We start from the raw sequence: 20,872 nt of genomic DNA, 5'->3' as shown, positions 1-20,872 counted from the left end.
TAGAATCACAGTGCTGGAAGGGACCTTAGAAATCCCTTAGTTCAATTTCTCAAGCTTCCACGAATTGTGGAAAGAATAAACAAGGACTTTGGATTTAGATGAATTTGAGTTTAAATCCTGGTTCTGACACTTTCTGGTTGTGTGACATTAAATTGTGATTGTAACTTCTACCAGTGGGGTTATAACGAGTTCCCTTGGGGATCCTTATGAGGGTTAAATGGGATGAAACATCTGTGTAAAGTTGTAGTGTGAGCAGGGATTCAACAGTCAGTGGAGGTTACTTCTATGTCTGACCCTCAGTCTCTACCATGGAATCTGCACCAAATGATTGTCTGCTCTGTGAGTCTATACCACCAGAAACTGTAACTCCCTCCTTCCCCAGCAGGCATTTCCATTTTCAGACAGCACTAAGCATTTGGCAGTTTTTCCTTTGGCTGAGCCAATATCTCTTTCCCTGTGGGTTTAAACCAATGGTTTTGGCTCTGCCTACTGGAGCAAGAGAGAAAGTCCTGGAGTCCTTCAGACCTGGGAGTTCATCTAGTGAGATTAGAGAAGGGATTCCAGTGACAGTCTGGCTCTAGATTTACACTGTGCCATGACTATAAATTCTAAGAGGGAGTGAATGCCAGACAACTTGGGAGAAAAACTGTCAAACCTGACTTAGTGTGACTCTGTTGTTGATGTCACTATAAGAAGAGGAGAAATGTCAATCTAAATTTCTCAAGGGAACCAGGAAACAGTTTGCTAAGAAGGTCTGTGGGAAGCCCTTTAAATTTAATAAAATGTAGATAGAAGACCAGCTCCACTGTGGAGTCACTGGGGTCATTGGGTTTATCTGAGCATTTGCCTCAAGGCAAAATAATTATATTTATACTCAACACAAGAAGTTATTTTGCCTCTCTCAAATTTCTGGGGAAAGGATGCTGACGCTCACTTAGAAACATGATAGAATTGTTCAGCTGTGTTGCTATGGGACTACTAAAGAGAAGGAAAGCCTTAGGGACACAGAAAAAAGGACAGATGTTCTTCTGAATTCCAGGTATTTATATCTTCCTGCCTTCTGGTAGCGATGTAGGAACTTCAAAGGTGTCTCAAATAGTGTCTGAACCAGAAACCTGGAAAACAACTCTCTTTCCGTCTGTTCCTCCCCAGACCTCCCCATCTCAGGACTCAGAACCATCATCCATCTAGTTATTCCAGTAACTGGGGTGTCATCTATCATTCCTCTCTCTCCCTTACCCTCCACACCTCATCCAGCATCAAATCCTATTCATTTTGGTTCCAAAAGATGCCTTAAATTCATCTATTTCTCTATATTTGCACTTCTAACACCCTACTTCTGGCCACCATCACTTCCTGATTGGCCTCCTTACTTCTACTCTGCCTCTCTCCAATATATGACACACACAACAGAGTGTTCTTCATAAAATATAAGTTGGATTCTCTCATTCTTTCTTAGTGGTTTCTCAATGCATCAGTGTAAAATCAAAAGTGCTCTACACAATCTTCTATAGGGCCACCACCAACCCACATGACACCTTTGTGTGAATCAACAGAACACCCCTTCCTTAGATGAATTCAGCCCCATGCCAGGCACGGTACTGGGTGAGCAGAGCAAAGGCTGGATTCCAGCCCCCTTTTCTCCCTTGGCCTGTGCTACTGTGCAGAGCAGAATCCAAACACCATCTATGGCAGCTCTGGACTTCTCCAACCTTACTTACACCACGTTCCCCGTTTGATCACTGTGCTCCAGCCACACTGGGACAAATAAGTCAAGAACAAATGGAAGAAGGACATCAGATGCAAAATATTTGGAAAGATTTCAACATATAACTTTAAGAGTTAAATGGGAAGAAACAAGATGGCGGAAGAGTAAGTGGAAGCTACACTAACCTCCCAGAACTAGTCTGGATTTACAACTTAATTTTGGAGAAATCATCTGGAATAACCAACTGAACACCAGCTGGAGAGAAGTCTTATAACCACGGAGAGATGGAAAAGGCCGCTACATCACAATGTGACCGGTAGGGAGTGCGGAGACACGGAAGGGCTGGCTGGGCTCACATGGGTGGCAGCTGAAGGGACTGAGAAATAGCTCAGCAGCTGGGGGTTCCCCCTGAGAAGGGCAGGGTTTAAACCCCCAGCTGAGCTTCCCAGCCTACAGCAACAGAGTAGAAAGTAAAATAGTATCCAGCTGTGAAAAGCAAAAAGCCACAGGGTTCTTGCTAGCCGGAGAGAAACAGCTGGAGAAAAAGAGCTCTTAAGCAGATCACATACGAAAATATTTTGGCCCCCACTTACCCTGGGCTCGAGCGGAGGGAAGGCAGAGAGGACTAGAGACGCTTGGGGAGAGTTTGGTGTGGTGGCTTTGAGGGGAGAACTAGGGAAGCAGCCGACCAGGTCCCAGTGCTGACTCATCCCCAGTACTGCAGGCAGACCATTCCCCCCCCCCCCAAGTGGCATCAGCCTGAAGGGAAGCAAAAGCCCATCCTACAGGAATTAAGCTGCCACACCCACGGTCCTTAAGCCTGACAGCTAATCACAGATTGAATAGATTAACAACTAAAGAAGTCAGACAAAGGCAGTAGATCCCTGGAAGTCTCCAACAGGCTGCCTAAGCCCAGACTGGTACAGGATCTGATGCCACCAGGGGCAGATCCAGGAAGTGCAGATCATTCTAAGAAGCACCAACAAACAATAGGAGTCACAAAAATGGGGAGACAGAGAAACAACCCCCCATTGAAAGGAAAGGTCGAATCCCCAGAAAGAGTGCTAAATGAAATAGAGGGGAGCCAACTATCAGATATGGAATTGAAAGCATGGATTATGGAGAAGCTCAATGAGCTCAGCAGAAACTACAAAGAACTCAAGGGAAACTACAAGGAACTCCAGAAAAACTACAAGGAACTTACTAAGAATTATACCAGCATGAAAAAGGACATAGAAGCTATCAATAAGAGCCAGGAGGAAATGAAGAATATGATCTCTGAATTGAAGAACACAATAGAAGGAATTAAAAGCAGGCTAGAGGAAGCAGAAGATCGGATCAGCGAGCTGGAGGACAATGTAGACAAAAACTCCCAGACAGTGCAACAAAATGAAAAAAGACTGAACAAGACTGAAGAGGCTCTAAGACAGCTACAGGACAACATGAAATGTAATAATATCCGTATCATAGGAATTCCAGAAGGAGAAGAAGAAGAGCAAGGGATAGAAAACATCTTTGAAAAACTAATGACAGAAAACTTCCCTAACATGAGGAGAGAAAGAGTCACACAAGTCCAGGAAGCACAAAGAGTCCCAATGAAGATGAACCCCAATAGGCCCACTTCAAGACACATCATAATTAAAATTGCAACATTCAAAGACAAAGAGAGAATCCTAAAAGCAGCAAGAGAGAAACAACTAATAACATACAAGGGAACTCCAATAAGGCTATCATCAGATTTCTCAGCAGAAACACTATAAGCCAGAAGGGAATGGCAAAAAATATTCCAAGCAATGAAAAACAAAGGCCTACAACCAAGAATACTCTATCCAGCAAGACTCTTATTCAAAATGGAAGGTGAAATAAGGAGTTTCCAAGACAAAAGAAGGCTAAAAGAATACATCTCCACCAAACCAGCATTGCAAGAGATGCTAAAGGGTCTGCTTTAAGAAGATGAAGAAACAGAGAGAGACAGAGAGAAACACGAGTACAAAGGGGGAAAATGACAATGAATAAGTACTGAAAGAAAGAAGGAACTTCTACTATTTGCAACAACATGGATGAAACTGGAGAGAATTATGCTTAGTGAAATAAGCCAGGCAATGGAAGAAAAATGCCTTATGCTATCACCTGTTACAGGAAACTAATGAACAACACAAACAAATGAGCAAAATTGAACCAGAGGTATGTAAACAAGGAATAAACTAACAGTAACAAAGGGGGAGATGGGAGGGAAAGAAGCGGGTAAGAAGAGGAAGGGTTTAGTCAAAGAACATGTATAAATGACCCATAGACATGGACAACTGGGTGGGGACTGAATGTGGGAGAAGCGGGGGCAGGGTGCAGGGAAGCAAAAGGAAGGAAAAAGTGGGACAACTGTAATGGAAAAAAATTTTTTTAGTGGGGGAAAAACTAAAAATATAAAGAATGGAAATGCCAGTTCAGTGAATATTAGAAGGACAAGGATTTTCCTTCACACTGTATATTTTTCTCCCTATCCGATCCCTCCAGAGTTTGGCATTCTAAACAAGTAAGTAATGACATAAGTTTCTTTTCATAAAACTAATAAGACCAGTTGTTAATAGAGGTTTTTTTGACCAAGACTTTGACTGGAATGTCATGACTAAAGGAGACATGCTTGGGCTCTGGTTGTTACCAAAAAGCACCGAGGAACTGGGATTGACTTTCAAAGGTAATAAAAGCCCATGAGATAAAAGGCCTGGTACCTTGGTTGGATGTGCGATCCATGGCAATCTTTCCAGGGAAGGAATGAAGGTTGTTTTCCTGAAAGATGGCTAGAAGCGACCTTAAGGCACAATGAAAAACCAAAAGGACTTGGAAAAGACAGGTTTTTACAGGGAAGGCTGAATGCCAGGTATGTGGTTCTGCTTCTGTGTCCCGAAGGGCAGAGTGAAGGTCACCCTTAATGTTCCTTGTGTAAGTTCCAGCAAAGCAGAACTAAAGATCATAAGTGATCATTTTCTGCTCTTGTTGTGTTTATGCAAATGAACAGAATAAGTTTAAAATGGACTTAATGCACTCCCTTTAATGACAAGGAGGGTAATCTTAGGGAGAAAAATCATGATTCAAGGAAAATCACAATGCTCAGTGGTAGACTATAAAGTAGTGCAGCTAACCGTCTTTAAAGTTTAACTTCATTTAAAGTTTGTTTTGATTTGAAAATTAAACTATGTCTGTGGTATTATCAAAGATGTTTAATTTACGGGCAAGAAAAATGTCAAATGCTTTGCAACTGGATGTCTTTCCGATAAGACAGTCCTACAGATTTAGAGACTTGTATGTGGGTTATGTTACATAAATTAACATGTGTTTTCTGTTTTCAAAGGGCATAAGCCTATGATCTCATTGCCTGAGTGATTGTCTGCATGTATAGGCCTCACTTAATCCTGTCTGCATCACTGTCTCCTGAGACTCTATGGTTTGGCTGAACTAAGTGGCTGGGTTGGTGAAGAATGGGGTGGTCTGTGGGCTTCACTTTAAAACTGGTTTCTCTTTTCTGTCCTAATGGCTTGGACAGAAAGAGCTCAGAGGTCTGAGAGGGGCAAACCTAAACTATTTCCCTCAGTCCAAACTAAGTTTAATGGGCAAAAGGGTTTTGGACAGGTGAGATGTACCTGGCACACTTTCCTCCAAAGAAGCCTTTCTTTTCCCTAATGTGGGACATTTAAAAATTAATACCTGCCTTTTGTCATCTAATGGTTATGGATTGAATGATGTCTTTTAACCCTGCTGCAAAATCTGTTGCCTCCAGAATACAACAAGGATGCCAGCCTGTTAAATTAAGCATGCTGTTGTCCAGGGACAGCCAACCGACCTGGAGTCTGCATGATCCTTCCCCATGTGGGAAGGCCACCTCCGCCTCCACACCCCTACTCTTATTAGGGATTTCTGGACCCAAGGGTAGGTAGGACGACGACCATGTCCAGCTTGAAGCAGCTAGAGGAGCTCAAGACCTTCGCCCATTGTCCTTTATAAGATTATAAAGGGTCTTAAGTCTGAGAGGGAGGGATTGTTATTTTTTATTGTTAAAATAATTAATTAATTATTTTTTTTTTAAAAGAAGAAGAATATATGAAAGGGTGAGGCAGGAGAGCTTGTATGTACGACCCATGGGCATGGACTTGGGGAGGGGGGATTTTGGGGGGAGGGCGGGTGCTGGGCGGAGGGGAGCAAAGGGGAAAAAATTGGAACTATTGTAACAATATAATCAATAAAATATACTTATAAAATTTTTTAAAAAATTTTAAAAAAAGAGTTCAATGGCCCACAAGATACCTTAAAAAAACACACACACCAAAGATATAACACTTTTTAGAAGCTCAAGAAAAATGTGTGCTGAGCTACTAAAATACCAAGTGCTCAAAAATTCTTTGTGTGGTTAATTGGTAGTTATGTTAAGACAAAAAGGCATCATCCAAAATATGGACTAACTGCTCAAATTAAGAATTCACACAAACTAAGTAGCACAGGGCAAATTGTAAATTAGATAACAGAAGGATTTTAGAAGAACTTTTTTAAAAAGTTCTTTTAATTTATTATGGGAAGAGGCCATTTTGAAAATCCACAGAGTATCCTGATTAAGATGAAACAAAGGGTAAGCATTCAAGGAAGGAAAAGGGGTGGCCAGCTACTTGAATGAGTAGACTATTTCGGTCTACCTGAAGCAGGAAGCAAGGAGATCTTCTTACCCTTGAACTAATCTTGGAATGAACTATTGTAGGTAAAGAAAAATGGAAGGCGGGAAAGAAAAAGCACTATAAATAGAAAGGGGGAAGAGTGATTTACTATTACTGGTTTGAATTTTAATTTTCACAACCTGAGAAATAGAAGCAAAGTATGACCTTCAGGTGGCATTTCTAACATTTAAGAAAGCTGCAATGAGATGCCAAAAACCATCTGAATGGGCTGACACTGTAGCGGAGAGATAACCCTACTGGTTCCTCCATGATCTGAATAGTTTGAACAAAATGATGAGCCCACAAACACAATGGTTTGCTTTAGCCAGTACATTATTTCTCATTGAGAAGATGAATACATGCCAGATTGTCATCTTTATGTATTTTTCACATGTTGACATGAGCTGTTTATTTAAAATATCTTAGATGGCAGGACTTATGTTCATGCAAAATAAATTAATTTAGTGATGATGCATATAGAAAATATAAACTGCTTTATACAATATCTAATAGTAATTTTGATAATCATGAGGAAATTCTGATTTTTAAATAAAGAATAGCATAAGAGCTGGAATTACACAAAGTAGAATTACTTATCCATGTATACATTCTAGGTTTTAACTCTTTTTGCTTTTTATTTATTTATATTCTCCTCTAGCTTAAACTCTGTCTCCTTGGTGAATGCCTCCTGATGCTTCCAAAGCATTCTCACTATGTTTGGCTTTTTGGAGTCTTTCTCTATTTGTTACTGTCATCTCTTTTTTGGGTCACCATGCCTTTGTGTATGAATGAAATGTTCCATTTATACATATATAGTAAACATATTAGAATAAACTTCATAACTTAAATGCTTTTAACATTCAAAAAAGTAGTTAGTTTCTGGTTAAGATGGTGGCATAGGCAGACATGGCTCACTCTTCACACAACCACATCAAAATTAAAACTAAAATATGCTTTACATCCCTGTGGCTATTCTGTAACTACCAGTTTGCACTTATTAATTTCCTCACCTCTTCTCTCATTCCCTCACACCCCCCTCCCACCTGGTATCCAACAAAACGCTCTCTGTATCCATGATTCTGTCCCTATTCTTGTTCACTTAGTTTGTTTTTTAGATTCAATTGTTGATAGATGTATATTTTTGCCACTTTGTTTTTCATACTTTTGAGCGTCTTTTTCTTAAATAAACCCCTTTAACATTTCATATAATAATGGTTTGGTGAGGATGAACTCCTTTAGTTTTGTTGTTGTTGTTGTTTTGTTTTGTCTGGGAAGCTCTTTATCCGCCCTTCTATTCTAAATGACAGCTTTGCTGTGTAGAGCAATCTTGGCTGTAGGTCCCTGCTTTTCATGACTTTGAACATTTCTTGCCAGTCCTTTCTAGCCTGCAAAGTTTCTTTTGAGAAATCAGCTGACAGTCTTAGGGAAACTACCCTGTAGGTAATTAACTTCTTTTCTCTTGCTTTTAAGATTCTCTCTTTAACTTTTGGCATTTTAATTATGATGTGTCTTGGAGTGGGTCTCTTTGCATCCATCTTGTTTGGGAGTCTGTGCTTCCTAGCCTTGAATGTCTATTTCCTTCACCAAATCAGAAAAGTTTTCTTTCTTTTTTTTTTCAAAAAGATTTGCAATTTCTTGCTCTTTCTCTTCTCCTTCTGGCACCCTTACAATGAGAGTGTTTGGACACTTGAATTTGTCCCAGAGGCTGCTTACACTATCCTTGGTTTTTTAAAATTCTTTTTTCTTCTTGTTCTGATTGGTTGTTTTTTGGTTCCTTATATTCCAAATCATTGACCTGATTCTCAGCTTCACCCACTCTACTGTTGTTTCTGTGTAAATTGTTCTTTATTTCAATTAGTGTATCCTTCATTTCTGATTGGATCTTTTTTATGCTGTTGAGGTCCTCACTAAGTTCCTTGAACATCCTTATAACCAATGTTTTGAACTCTGCATCTGAAAGATTGCTTATCTCTATTTTGTTTAGCTCTTTTTCTGGAGTTCTGATCTGTTCTTTCATTGGGGCCATGTTTCTTTGTCTTCTTGTTTTGGTAGCCCCCCTGTGTATTTCTGTGTATTAGGTAGAGCTGCTTTGACTTTGTGTCTTGGTAGTGTGACCCAATGTATTATAGTAGGTGTCCTGTATGGTCCAGTGGTGTCCTGTACGGTCCCATATCACCAAGCTGGGTACACAGGGTACACCCTCTGCATGGGCTGAGTACACCCTCCTCTCGTAGTTGAGCCTTGGCTCTGTTGGCAGGTCAATGGGAGGAATTTACTCAGGCCAGTCAGCTGCAATGACTGGTTGTGATCACTGACCACCAACCTCTGCCCTCCCTGGAGGATCAGCTGTGTAGGGGCAGGGTGGTCATGCTCTGATGTGGTCTGTTGCTGTCCACTGGGTGCACAGGCTCTGGGGTTTCCCAGTTGGTTCAGGCCAAGCTCAGCCCCCACCTGTGTTTTGTCTGGGCCACCCTGCCTGAGCTATAAAGCAATCTAAGATGGCTGTTACTTGTGCTAGGCTTAGAGGTTCCCCAGCGAAGCCATGCTGTGAACCTAGGCTGGCTGCTACTAGTGCTGGACCTGAGGCTCACTGAGGCCAGCTGTTGCTTGTTTGAGACTATTTAGGAAGTTGTGCTATATGAGCCAGGACCAGCCATTCATATGGGAAAGCAGCTTGGGAGGGCCCATAAATTGAGGTGCTCTGGGGATCTCCAGGGCAGGTCTAACAGTGTTAGTCAGGTTGATGAATTCTCAGATATGGCACCAGCTTGACAGCTCTGTGGCTTGGGGGTGGGGGGGTGAGTTTAGAAAAGGGACAATGGCCTCTGTTCTCCTTGATGCCAGACATTTCAGTTTCTCCCAGTATGCCACTGATGTCTTTAAAGCTGCTACCCCGGTGCTGGAGCTCAGAGGGAGTAAATCTGACTAGGTGACCCATATGTGGGCTCTTTAAGAGGAACAACTTGGGATTTCAGCAATTTCTTCCACTGATTCAATCCTCACTGGTTTTTGCAGCCAGAACTTATAGGGACTTATCTTCCTGGCACTGGAACCCTGGGCTGGGGGGCCTGATGTGGGGCTGGGACTCCTTCCTCCTGACATAGCGCTCCTGAATTTTTATCCACTACATGTGGGAGCAGGACCAGATTGATCCATGTCTGCTCCCCTCCTACCAGTCTAGATGGATGTGGTTTCTTTAATTTCATAGTTGTCAGACTTCCATTCGACTCAGTTTCTCATGGTTATTAGTAATGGTTGTTCTATATTTTAGTTGTAATTTTGATGTGATTGTGTGAAGAGGTGAGCCATGTCCGCCTATGCTTCCATCTTAACCATAGTAGTAGAAACTCTATCTACTTTTTTGAATGTTAGAAGCATTTAAGTTATGAAGTTTATTCCAATATGTGTACTATATATTTATAAATGGAACACTTCATTCATACACAAAGGCATGGTGACCCAAGAAAGTGATGACAATGTCATATTAGCTATTCTTTCTCTTGAGAGGACTTTTATGGAACTTTTTATTCATAGTTTCAATAGCTAACATAGCCAAGACATAGTTATCATATCTTGGCTTTACTGGTCTGGATCTTAATTTACCACTAAGCTAAATGATAAGACATTAACAAGAAGTCATGGCTTCTCAGGAAAATAAAATATCCATTTATATTCTAGAACAGTATACCTGCCAAAATACAGCTGTGATGTAATTCTATTAGAAAGATAACATGGTCTTAGTAAGAACCTACAGAATCCTATGTAGGTTTATTTTCATCATCAAGTTAATTTAGAATAAAGCAAGAATATAATACTTTTCTATGATCAGAGGCCCACACTAACTAGGTTTACTCACTGTGCTAGCACCTCAGGGACAGGGCACAATGAACAGCAGGACTATAGTGGATCATGAAAGCAGAGAGCTCTCCAGTGGATTGTATCAGATACAAGGGATCAAATCAACAAATCAGAACATAGGGAAAGAACAAACAGTCAAGCAGTGCAGAAAGAGAAAACGAAAAGTGAGGAATATGAGGAGAGGCTCAGAAACCTATGGGACAGCTATAAGTGGGACAATATCTGAATCATAGGATTTCCAGAAGGTGAATAAGAACATCTAGAAATTGAAAAATTATGTGAAAAATAATGAAGCAGAATTTCCCTAACTTGGGGAAGGAAATAGACTTACAGGTCCAGGAAGCATAGAGAATTCCAAAAAAACTGGACCCAGGGAGAACCACACTAAGACACATTATAATCAAAATATCAAAAATTAAGGATAGAGAATCTTAAAAGCAGAAAGAGAGAAGAGAATTATGTACAAAGGGGTCCCAATAAGACTATCAGCTAATTTCTCAAAAGAAACTCTGCAGGCAAGAAAGGACTGGCAAGAAATATTCAGAGTAATGAAAAGTAAAAACCTACAACCATGATTACTCTATCCAGCGAAGCTGTCATTCAGAATAGAAAGGCAGAGAAAGTGCTTCCAAGACAAAGTAAAACTGAAGGAGTTCTTCAGATCCAAACCATTGTTATATGAAATGTTAAAGGGACTTGTTTAGGAGAAAGAGGATCAAAACTATGAACATTAAAATGAAAACTATCACAACCAACAACAGAAGCTAGGGAATTGAAACAAAAGCAAACTAAGTAGGCAATAAGAGTGGGAAAAGAATTATAGGTATGGGGAACATTTTGAGGGGAGGTCAGTGGGGAGGGGGAAGGAGGGAAAGGGAGGGAGATGGTACAGGAATTAAGAAGCATAGTAGGCGGGAATAGACTAGACAGGAAGATGTTGAGAAGAATTATGTGCACAACCAATGGGCATGGACTAAGGGGGGGGCAAGTGGAGGGAGGGGGGCCACTGGGTGGAGGGGAACAAAGGGAAAAGAAATTGGGACAACTGTAACAGCATAATCAATAAAGCATATTAAAAAATATTGCATACAATAGTCCCTCTCTATATTGTGGTTCACTTATCACAACTTCACTGTATCGCAGGATTTTTAAAAATATTATATTTAATTTTTGATCGCGGATTTTTCGCTATATCGTGGTATTTTGCGGTACTGTATACGTCTGTTGTTAAAGTTATGTAGGTTTAAGAGTGTAGAATATGTTTAAGAACATAAGTAGTGTTTATAAAAGTGTGGAAAAGGTTAATAAGGGAGTGGGAAAGGTTAATAAGGGCCTGGGAATGGTTTATAAGTGTGTGGGAAGGGTTTATAATACTAAAATAAATGCAAGGTTCCTACTTCGCAGATTTTCACCTATCGTGGGGGGGTCTGAATGTAATACCCACAATAAGTGAGGGAATACTGTACTTGTATTCTTTAAAATTAACAAAGTAAACAAGGAACAGACTGACAGTGACTGGGGGAGGGGGCAGAGGAAAAGGGAGGAAAGAAGGGGAAGGGTTTAGTCAAGGAACTAGTATAACTGACCCATGGAAATGGACAATGGAGTGGAGACTGACTGTGGGAAAAGGGGTGGGCGGGGTAGGGGGGAGTAGTGGGGAAAAAATGGGACAACTGTAATAGAAAAACAATAAATCTAAAAAATAAAAATAAAATTGTTGAAACTCTTAAAAATATAGAGAAGTTCAAAGGCAAAAATCAATGCAAGTTTTTAATACTCTAAGAACAAACATTTTCTTTGTAAGTAGTGAACTAAATACTTATTCAAATAGTTTACACTGCCCAAAGTTCATAACAGAATAATTTTGTCACTTTCCATTCTCTTATATTACCTTCTTAAACCCAGAGAAATTGTTAGAATTAAGTAATATTATCCTGCTTTTAAAGGTGTATTCAAATGCAGATTCTGCCACTTTATGGAAAAATAGATAAGTATTTAAAAATAAAAATTACGGTTTTACATAAGAACTAAGGGCTATCTTAATCTTACAAAATTTCAAATTCTGTCCTTATCTTTTTATTCCAATTATGTTATCTAATAAATTGGAAAGGACATATATCGTAACTATTTTTGGTCTAGGAAATTCAACCAGGAACCAAATGTGTGCACAGAAGCAAAGAAATCTATTTGTGATAGTCTTCTGGCAAATGAACAGCACTTCTATAAAGCAAATAAGACACATGCTGATGAAAGCCGCATTATCATTACCTTCTCCCTCCAGTGATCATCATCCAGCAGCTTCTGTCTAAGGGTTTCCTGCAGCTGCTTGATGCTTTTCTGATGTGAAATCAGCATCAATTCCCTGAAAACCATAAACCCAACAAATGAGTCCAGACTCACACCCCACACTCTTATTAAGTTGCACATCTTGGTTCAGAGAATATAATTTCACAATTTAATCTGTTTATTCTCTTAAGCAATATATATACTGCTACTAGATATGATTTTAACTGTTAACAGTAATTTACAAATACTTCATATAAGGTATTTTCTTAGGCTTAAGTTTTGTATAATAAGTTATGTTATGTTTGCATGAAATAGTAATACTATGTATGGAATCACAAATATAGTAAAATGTTATACATTGTGGTTCTAAAGTTTATGACTGAATTGTAACACTAGACAATATTTTGCTTTTTTAAAGAAAAATATGTTGAGATATGCCATAAAAACAACATGTTTGTGGTTTCTGCTAGATCTCTTTTTCTTGTACTTTTCTCAAATACTGATAGGGGCAAACCGAATTAATTTAGCGGGTAATATCTGAGATGTGGTATGGTATAGTACAAAAGCTATCAGAAAATTGAAAACACAATGAACGGTTTAATATTTTAATCCACATAAATGATCTTAAAACTTAGTTTGTGATCCTCTGGGTGGAGGCAGTGTGGGCGATTCAGGAGAACTTTTCATGGGGCACTGAAATTAAACCTTTGACTATCACAAGTGGTGGCAAAAGCAGGCTTGTTGATCAGGACTGCTTCCCTTTTCTGTAATCATCATGACTCTTCTTATTGTCTACGTAGGCAATTCTTCTCCATTGCTTATTCCTCTTTCTAAGCCCTTTGCTTTCCATCACTAACCTCCTCCTTTTAGCTCTGATCCCTTTTCTCAAACTCATGACTCTCATTTATAATTGTTGTTGGACATCTCTATCTAATGATCCATCAACACCAAAGATTTCACACTCAAAAAACAAATTCACCATCATCTCCTGCAATCTTGCCTTTCCTTTTAACTTCTGAAAACCTTTCTTTAAACAGTTGAAATCTTAGCTTGAAATCCTTGAGTCATCTCAACTCTTCCTCCTCATTCTACCATATCAAAACTTCTGGAACACAGAAAAAAAAGCTGAAAGGATAAATAAATTATGGTATACTTTAGAATAAAATACAGATGAAGAAATGAATGATTCCTGACCACATGCATCATCATGGAGAAATCTCAGAAACATAATCTTGAGCGTCATATAAAGATATCACTGAGTAATACACATAATTTTATTTCTATAAAGATAAAATTTATTCAAAATCTAACATTTTTTAGGAATACAAACATACTTGGTAAAATTATTGAGTAAAGCAAAGAAATCACAGGCATACGTTACTGTGGTTTTTGTAGATGTTTTTTATTTCTAGTTTGCTGAGAACCACAGAATGCAGTTGGTGGTCTCCTCTGAGGAAGAATGCAATGTGGTAGAATTGGGGAGAAGCACAGGGGACTTCAAAGGCTTCTTTTTCCTAAACTGAGTGATTGATACATAGATGTTCATTGTATTGTACTTCTTTATCCTTTATACCTATATAAACCTCCTATGTATGTAGTCAATATTTATAAAAACAACTGAGGATAAATCCTGAGTACAGAGTAGAATGACTATGTGGAGGGAAGAGAATTAAAGGGAGAGACCAAGGGGCGGGAAAGGGCAGGTGAGTGGTACGGTGGGGTTTACTGACCACCATGGATACTATGAACAAGGCAGCAGCATCAGGTCTTGGAGGGATGGGGGTGAATTAGGAAGGCAGGGTCCCTGCCCAGATGGTGTTCAAAATCCAGCAATGTAAAAGGGAAGCTTTATCTTTTAAAGTGTGAGGCAGACCTAGCAGGTTCTGATGCTTGCTCAGCAGTCTGTAGGCTGGAGAAAAGGAAGTGAAGCAGAAGGAACAAAGAATGAGGACAGAAAACGTGGGATTACATTAAAAACCTCATTTATGGCTTTCCTCCAAAGATGTGGCCATTCCTATCTCCTTTGCAGACTTATCTTCCTCTACTTGTCAATTAATATTTGTGTTCTCAGCACTTGGTTCTGGACCTTTTTTTTCTCTCTCTCTTCTTTCTCTAGGTGATCTTATCTACTCTTATAGTTAAAATGAAACATAGATGCTGACAGCTCCCAAATTTTACCTCTAGCTCATATCTGTTCCCTGTATGGACCCAGCTCTCCACCTGACTGCTCTAGTTCACATTTCAGAGACATCCAAAACTTAAAATGTCTGCAGTCTCAAAGGCTTACAATACTAAATTTTTCTTTTTCCTTTCCTTTTTTCTTTTTCCTTTTTTGCTTGTTAGGTGTCAACTGCTGCTCTGTTCCTTGTGTTGCTCCAGGATGCAGCCCAAGGACCAAGTCTTTCTGTGGGAATTCTAATTTTGTGGCTCGCAGAAAAGAAAACTTGTTAAATCATGGGGTCTGTTAGAGCTTCTGCTTAGAATTGGTGCATACCACTTCTCTCATACTTCAGTGGCGGGAACAAGTCAAATAGCCAAGTCTGGTGTCAATAAAGTGTGGACAGCAGTCTTCTCACACAGCACACAGTAAGTCACCTGGCCCTAGGTGGGGTCCATCGCAACTCTGAAATTCCACTGGAAGTCACTATGAGGGTTCCTGCCCTGGAGGTGGGAAACAGTCTTTGCCTAGTCTATGTTTCTTTCCCATGGAAGTGATTTCTCAGTCCAGTTTTCTCCACAGCTCCTGGCTTTCCTCTCTGGTATGTACTTGCGTCTATGATGGCCACATTAGAAGAGGGCATTAGAGATTTTTCCCTGTTGTGAAACAGCTTTCTCAACTTCCTTCCTTTCCATAGACTATTTACCTTATACAGAAAAAGGGACTTTGCAGATGTGATTAAGGATCTTGGGATGTGGAAATAAAGTAGCACTTCACCTGATTTTCAAAATGCCAGTATCATAGAATGCCTGTGACTGGCCATGTGCTTGTTAGAGGTGGCCAGACAACAGAGTTCTGGCAATTTCATCTACTTTTATCTCTTATGCCAGGTTTCCTATTTGAAAAGGCTCTTACTGATTAGAAAATTCCAAGGAGCATTTTCAGACAGGTGCCTGTGGATATATTATGAATTACCTTTACTATAAAATGGATGGTAATGAATATTTGAGATGCTTAAATTTCAGTCTCCCTGGAGGCAGTTATAATTTTGATTGACACTACCAAAAGTAGAATCCATTTCATATACATTCCTCTGACGAACCCAGTACGAAACACGACTGTTAAGTGTATCCTTTTAGAACAAAACTGTGAAAGTCTAGTAGATTAGGGAAGGTAAAATATAGACCAAGGTTTAAACAATGTTAACAAAGTATAATTATTCATGGAATTTTCAAAGATTATAAAGTTCCTTATGAATTTGTGCAAACTATAAGGTATTTTGAGTAAACTGTTATAAAAATTATTAACTTGCATCTGTGATGGTAAATTTGCTTGATACTTATGACTACAGAAATAAGGATTTCATATATCTTTGATTCCCTGCTAAACCTCTGTTCCTGACTCTAAAGACTCTTCAGTGTGATTCCTTCATGGGACAAGGCAGAAAGAATAATTATATGTGATGTTACAAACACTTAACTGTCCTTGATTAGCATGGAATATGCATTGAATAATGCATAGAGAGATAATTATATGTGTGAAAAAAGATCATCCCAATCCAAAAATAAAAACCACACTTATATAGTACACTTATGGAAGGGCTTGCACATTGTTCAGGAGGACAAAACCATCTTAAGAAACTGATTTAAAAAAATCTTGTGTTGAAAGGACCTATAAAGAATCAACTTTGACTCTAGTGAGCCTCTCTGCTAGAAATCTACAGGAATGATAAATAAAATATAGTTGTTAGAGGCATATTCCTATTTTTCATGCTACAAAAAGCTGAAACTGTGCAGCTGTTTTTGAATATCATGCAGATATCCAATTTCCTCTTTAGAACCAAACCATTTCTACAGATATTGCTGCTTTAGATTTATAGGAAACAACACAAATTTAGATCCCAAATTAGGATTTACTAAGAATCCATTAAAAAACGATTTTCACTAGAATGCAGAATTGTACTCCCAGCTCTGATTCTTGGCAAGTCAGAAACTCTTGGAGCCTGAGAGAAACACTGGGAGCTGTGGTTTGATTGAGATTAAATTCATTCCCACCCACACATGCATACATCCAGCAAATATTTATTGAGTGCCTACTAGGTGTCAGGCACTGTTTTAGTCTCTAAAGATCAGTTTTTTCCTTGCCAGTCTTTGGAAATACATTAATGCAATCCCCTAACTTTTAGAAGAAATGAAGATCTCTGAAGTGATATGATTCACAAGAGGCAAAGCTGCTCCAGGTCATACCAGCCCAGGACTCTGCGGTATGTTATGCTGCCTCTGCTTCTCCTGTTTGAGAGATGGGGTGGCTGTCTGTAGCAATTTACCCTGCAATTTCACCAGATAGATATTTTTTAAAATAATGTTTTTGGAGTTGGCACAATTGAAAAAGTAGGATCTACCCACAATTAAGAGTGTTTATTCCTAAAACTTCAACTTTTAAGTTCTTAGACCAAAAGGAAAATGAGAATCTAATTTCTTATATACATGAAAAAATTTAGACTCCTTTAATTGCAGTTAAAAATGTAACTGCAAACAAATGTCAAACCGTGATGCTAAATGACAGCTTTCAATTGTCTTCACATTGTCAATCAAACAGATAAGTTTGATTTTGCCACTTCTGCCTTCATTAAAAGCAGTAAGTCTGTGATATCATAAGAAGTCAGCCTCTTGTTCTGAGAGCTGTTGATGGATAAGAAATCAGAGAAAGAAATGAGTCTTGGAGGGAAAAACCTAATGAGGTTTGATATTCCAGAATGATAGTATGATACTTAGGCCACTTCATTTCATAATCCTTTAAACTAATAGGATAGCATCCAAATGGAATCACTCCATTGGACTAATCTTTATAACTCTAAGAGTAAGGCAGATAACCTTAAATTCAATAGACATTTACTGAATATCTACCTCACCAATGCAGGGCATAAAAAGGAATAAGGTATGATCTTCAAGGGGTTAGCAACGTCAGGAAAGATGAAACGGAGTAGACAAATACATTCTGAGCATCTACAATCTACCAGGCACAATACTATTATAGATGTGTTGATCTTCACAACAAGATAGCTATTACTAATATGCCCATTTTACAGATAAGGAAAATGAACCTTAAAGTGGTTAAGTTGTCCAAACTTGAGACTGGTCAAATTGAAATTTAAACCTAGGGTTGCCTAACTCTAACGTCCATTTTTAAAAAGACTAAGCCACAATACCACAAGATAGCAGAACCTTAAGCATTGCTCCCAAATCCCTTTTTATATTCTATACTTCTTATTGCTTCCAGCCTTCATGAAAATAGGACACACCTCAATAAACACTAATTTTCTCTTCTTCTAGAATGTGTTGTGAAATGTTTGTATTTTATTTTCATTCTGAAGATATAACTTCACCTCTGATTTTGCAAGACGTCTGAGAGTAGAAGACAAAGTTTACCATGTTATATTTATATTTATAGTGAATGGGAGAATCCTGAAAGAATGGGGGTGGAGGATAAAAGTGAGGGGTGGGGGACAGGGAACACAAAGGAGACACTCTGGGTTTTTCTGCTTTCTGCAGGGTTAGGAGTCCCCTGAAGACTGTGTTACAACATGGTTGAGAAAGAGAAGTCACATGAACAGAAGCTGACCAAACGGAGCCTTTTAAGGCAGACGCTGAGGGAATTGTGCAAACTGTAGTAGAGGGAACATGGGTTATAAAGGTTAGACACAATGGAGCTCGATTCCTGTCTTTGCCAATGATGTGCCCCTGATCAAGAAATTTAGCCTTGCTTAAGCTATTTCCTTATGTGGAAAATGGCACCCGCTTCACAGGTGAGGGCCACGGCTCTACTAGCCAGTGCAAATTTGGAATCGACTTCCCCTCTTTGCTGGTGAATTAGAAAAAGTGTTCCCTGTGGATAGGAGCAGACCTAGGGACAGAGGGCTTAGTAAGGGGTGAGGGAGAACGGCATACTTGTGCAAGAAAAATGAGCCCCTTCCTCCGAGGCAAGTGCCTGGGAGAGCAGAGTCCAGGCTTCTTTTCAGCCCCTGTTTCTCCCACTGAGCACCACACAATGACGCAGGCATCTGCCCCAGGTCTGTGTGAAGGCAAGATAAGATCAGTCTACAGAAGCGCAGAAAGGGCTCTCCACCACTGTGCATTGTGTGTGAGAGTGCATGAGAGGGAGAAAGAAGAGCTGGGAGGGAGAAGAGACAGCATGAGGAAGCAGGCCCGTTTAATTATGGGGTCATACAAAGGAAAACAGGAAACTCCCTGAACTTCCTGAAATCTTTTGCTAGATTTTGTGTATATTTTCTAAGGTGAGGGTTTATAGCTTTCAATTAAAACAAACAAACAACAACAAAAATAAAGAGAAGAGAGAACCAGGGAATTAAAAAAGAAGTTAATGTTATGTGTGGGGGGGAGGGACGATAAAATCCTTCCCTATAGCCTCGAAAATTCACCTTTGCAGCAACAGGGAACAGTTAAGAAAACTTTATTCAAGATAGATAAATATCTAGATAGACAGAGTTACAGCCATATATTACTTATTTACAAAATCATTTAACATAAGCAACTTGCACTTAACTTTGGTTACAACTAAACTTTTCCTCCAAAAATGCTCTTCACTAATTTCATCATGTTATTGGCAAGTAAATCACAGTAAGTACTTATCTATGTTTTTCCTTGGAAATCACCAAGATGGGACTAATACAGTTCTTGGGAATGCATAGCGTACGAGAGCTGTTATAAATAGCTGCGTGGTCCGGCAGTATAGTTGCAGGCCACGTGTTAGCGCATAAATGAATTTCTCTAAGTGTTGTATATGTGGGCAGTCTCCAAGCTTAAACACATATGTCCTTAGAAAATCCATTTGTAAGTTGGTTGTAGGGGAATCAGAACACATTTTGCCATCAAGTTAATTTTCCATAAGAATGGAATTAGGCCCACAGGCCAGCCCACAGAACTCTATTTAATCCACAAAGTGGTATCATGAATTCAGGGTCGGAGCAGAGTTCTGGCTCTGGCTGAAGAGCCCTTGTAGTCCAGAAGTATGAGATCTGAGGACTCTATTTACACAGAATTTAGAAAACAGCCACACTTTTCTCTGCCACTGTCCTCTCCGTGTTGCTGCATTCCTCCTGTCCACAAAGCAGATCCCTTTCTCCAATCTCAATGTGTGTGTGACCAAGCTGGCCAGACCTTCTTCACCCCAGCATCCCCAATCTCAAAGGATCTACTTCTCTTCCTTCCTGTGGAGCTTCTTCTTATACAGCTTCCTCAGCTGAGGGTGAGGGAGAAACCAATGCATCATTAATAGATTTGTACTAATACGTGAATTCCTAGTCACTAACTCCTTTCTGGCTCCAAATTCATTAGTTCTGCTAGTTTTTTTCCCCCTAGGATTTGTTCTGGCTTTTAACATTTTTTTTTTCTCTTCTTCTGAAACTATATAGCTTCTAATTGCACATTTTTTCATTATGGCCTCAATGTAACTTCAGCAAAAGGGCTCTGCTGTTGGAGGGGTGAGGGAGGAGGGGCAGCGTGCAGATGAGGCTGCCTGAGTTTAGGGACGCACATGCTGTCTCGGTGAGCGGGGTGGCCGTGGGCCTTTGGTGAGCACCTCCAGCAGCAGGGCCGGATGCAGCCCTTCCACAGCAATGGTTTGGGACCTTGCTGTGTAGCAGATTTCTGAGCGCTGCCCAGTCCTACTTAACAAGAATCTCTGCATGTCTATTTTAAAAAATACTCCTGAGCTCAGCTTCTCCTTTTGGAGGGACTTTCATATCTCCAACTGCTTAGAGTCATCTCTCTTTCTAAGGTCCCATTTGGTGTTTGCTCAGCTGACAGTTTACTAAAGGGAAGAAAATGAAGAGAGAAAGCCAAGTTCATGAGTGCACAGTAAGGAATGTCTACTGTCAGGTGATCACAGTAGGGAAGGGCAAAGAACCACAACAGAGACTGGAAAGGGGCAGCATAACAAGCTGTCCGTGCAGCCAACTGAAGATAAAGCAGTAATGTCAAGAGCAAAGCCTGCATGATTTGACCCTTGCCTGCCTCATTCACACTTGCTAGCCCTCAGTCCCTGCCACTTCTGAGAACTTGCCATGCTGGTTCTTGGCCTGGGAAGCTCCTCCCTTTTGGTTTGGAAACTTCTACTTGTCTTCCTTTGTGTATCATCAGAAGTCAC

At 39.8% G+C, this 20,872-nt stretch overlaps 1 protein-coding gene across 1 annotated transcript in view; it reads right to left on the bottom strand.

Annotated features, from left to right (window-relative positions):
* LEKR1 (leucine, glutamate and lysine rich 1) overlaps positions 1 to 20,872 on the bottom strand; it is a 141,508-nt gene that overhangs the window by 19,494 nt on the left and 101,142 nt on the right. Inside the window, exon 9 of the mRNA XM_090273190.1 lies at positions 12,532 to 12,625. Coding sequence (XP_090129316.1) covers positions 12,532 to 12,625 — 94 coding nt within the window. The remainder of the gene's footprint in view (positions 1 to 12,531; positions 12,626 to 20,872) is intronic.

This window comes from Furipterus horrens, unplaced genomic scaffold (genome assembly GCF_987537825.1).
Source record: "Furipterus horrens unplaced genomic scaffold, mFurHor1.1.pri manual_scaffold_1, whole genome shotgun sequence".
NCBI lineage: Eukaryota > Metazoa > Chordata > Mammalia > Chiroptera > Furipteridae > Furipterus > Furipterus horrens.
Note: the sequence above shows the minus strand (reverse complement) of the source record. Positions and strands in the feature narration are given on the sequence as shown.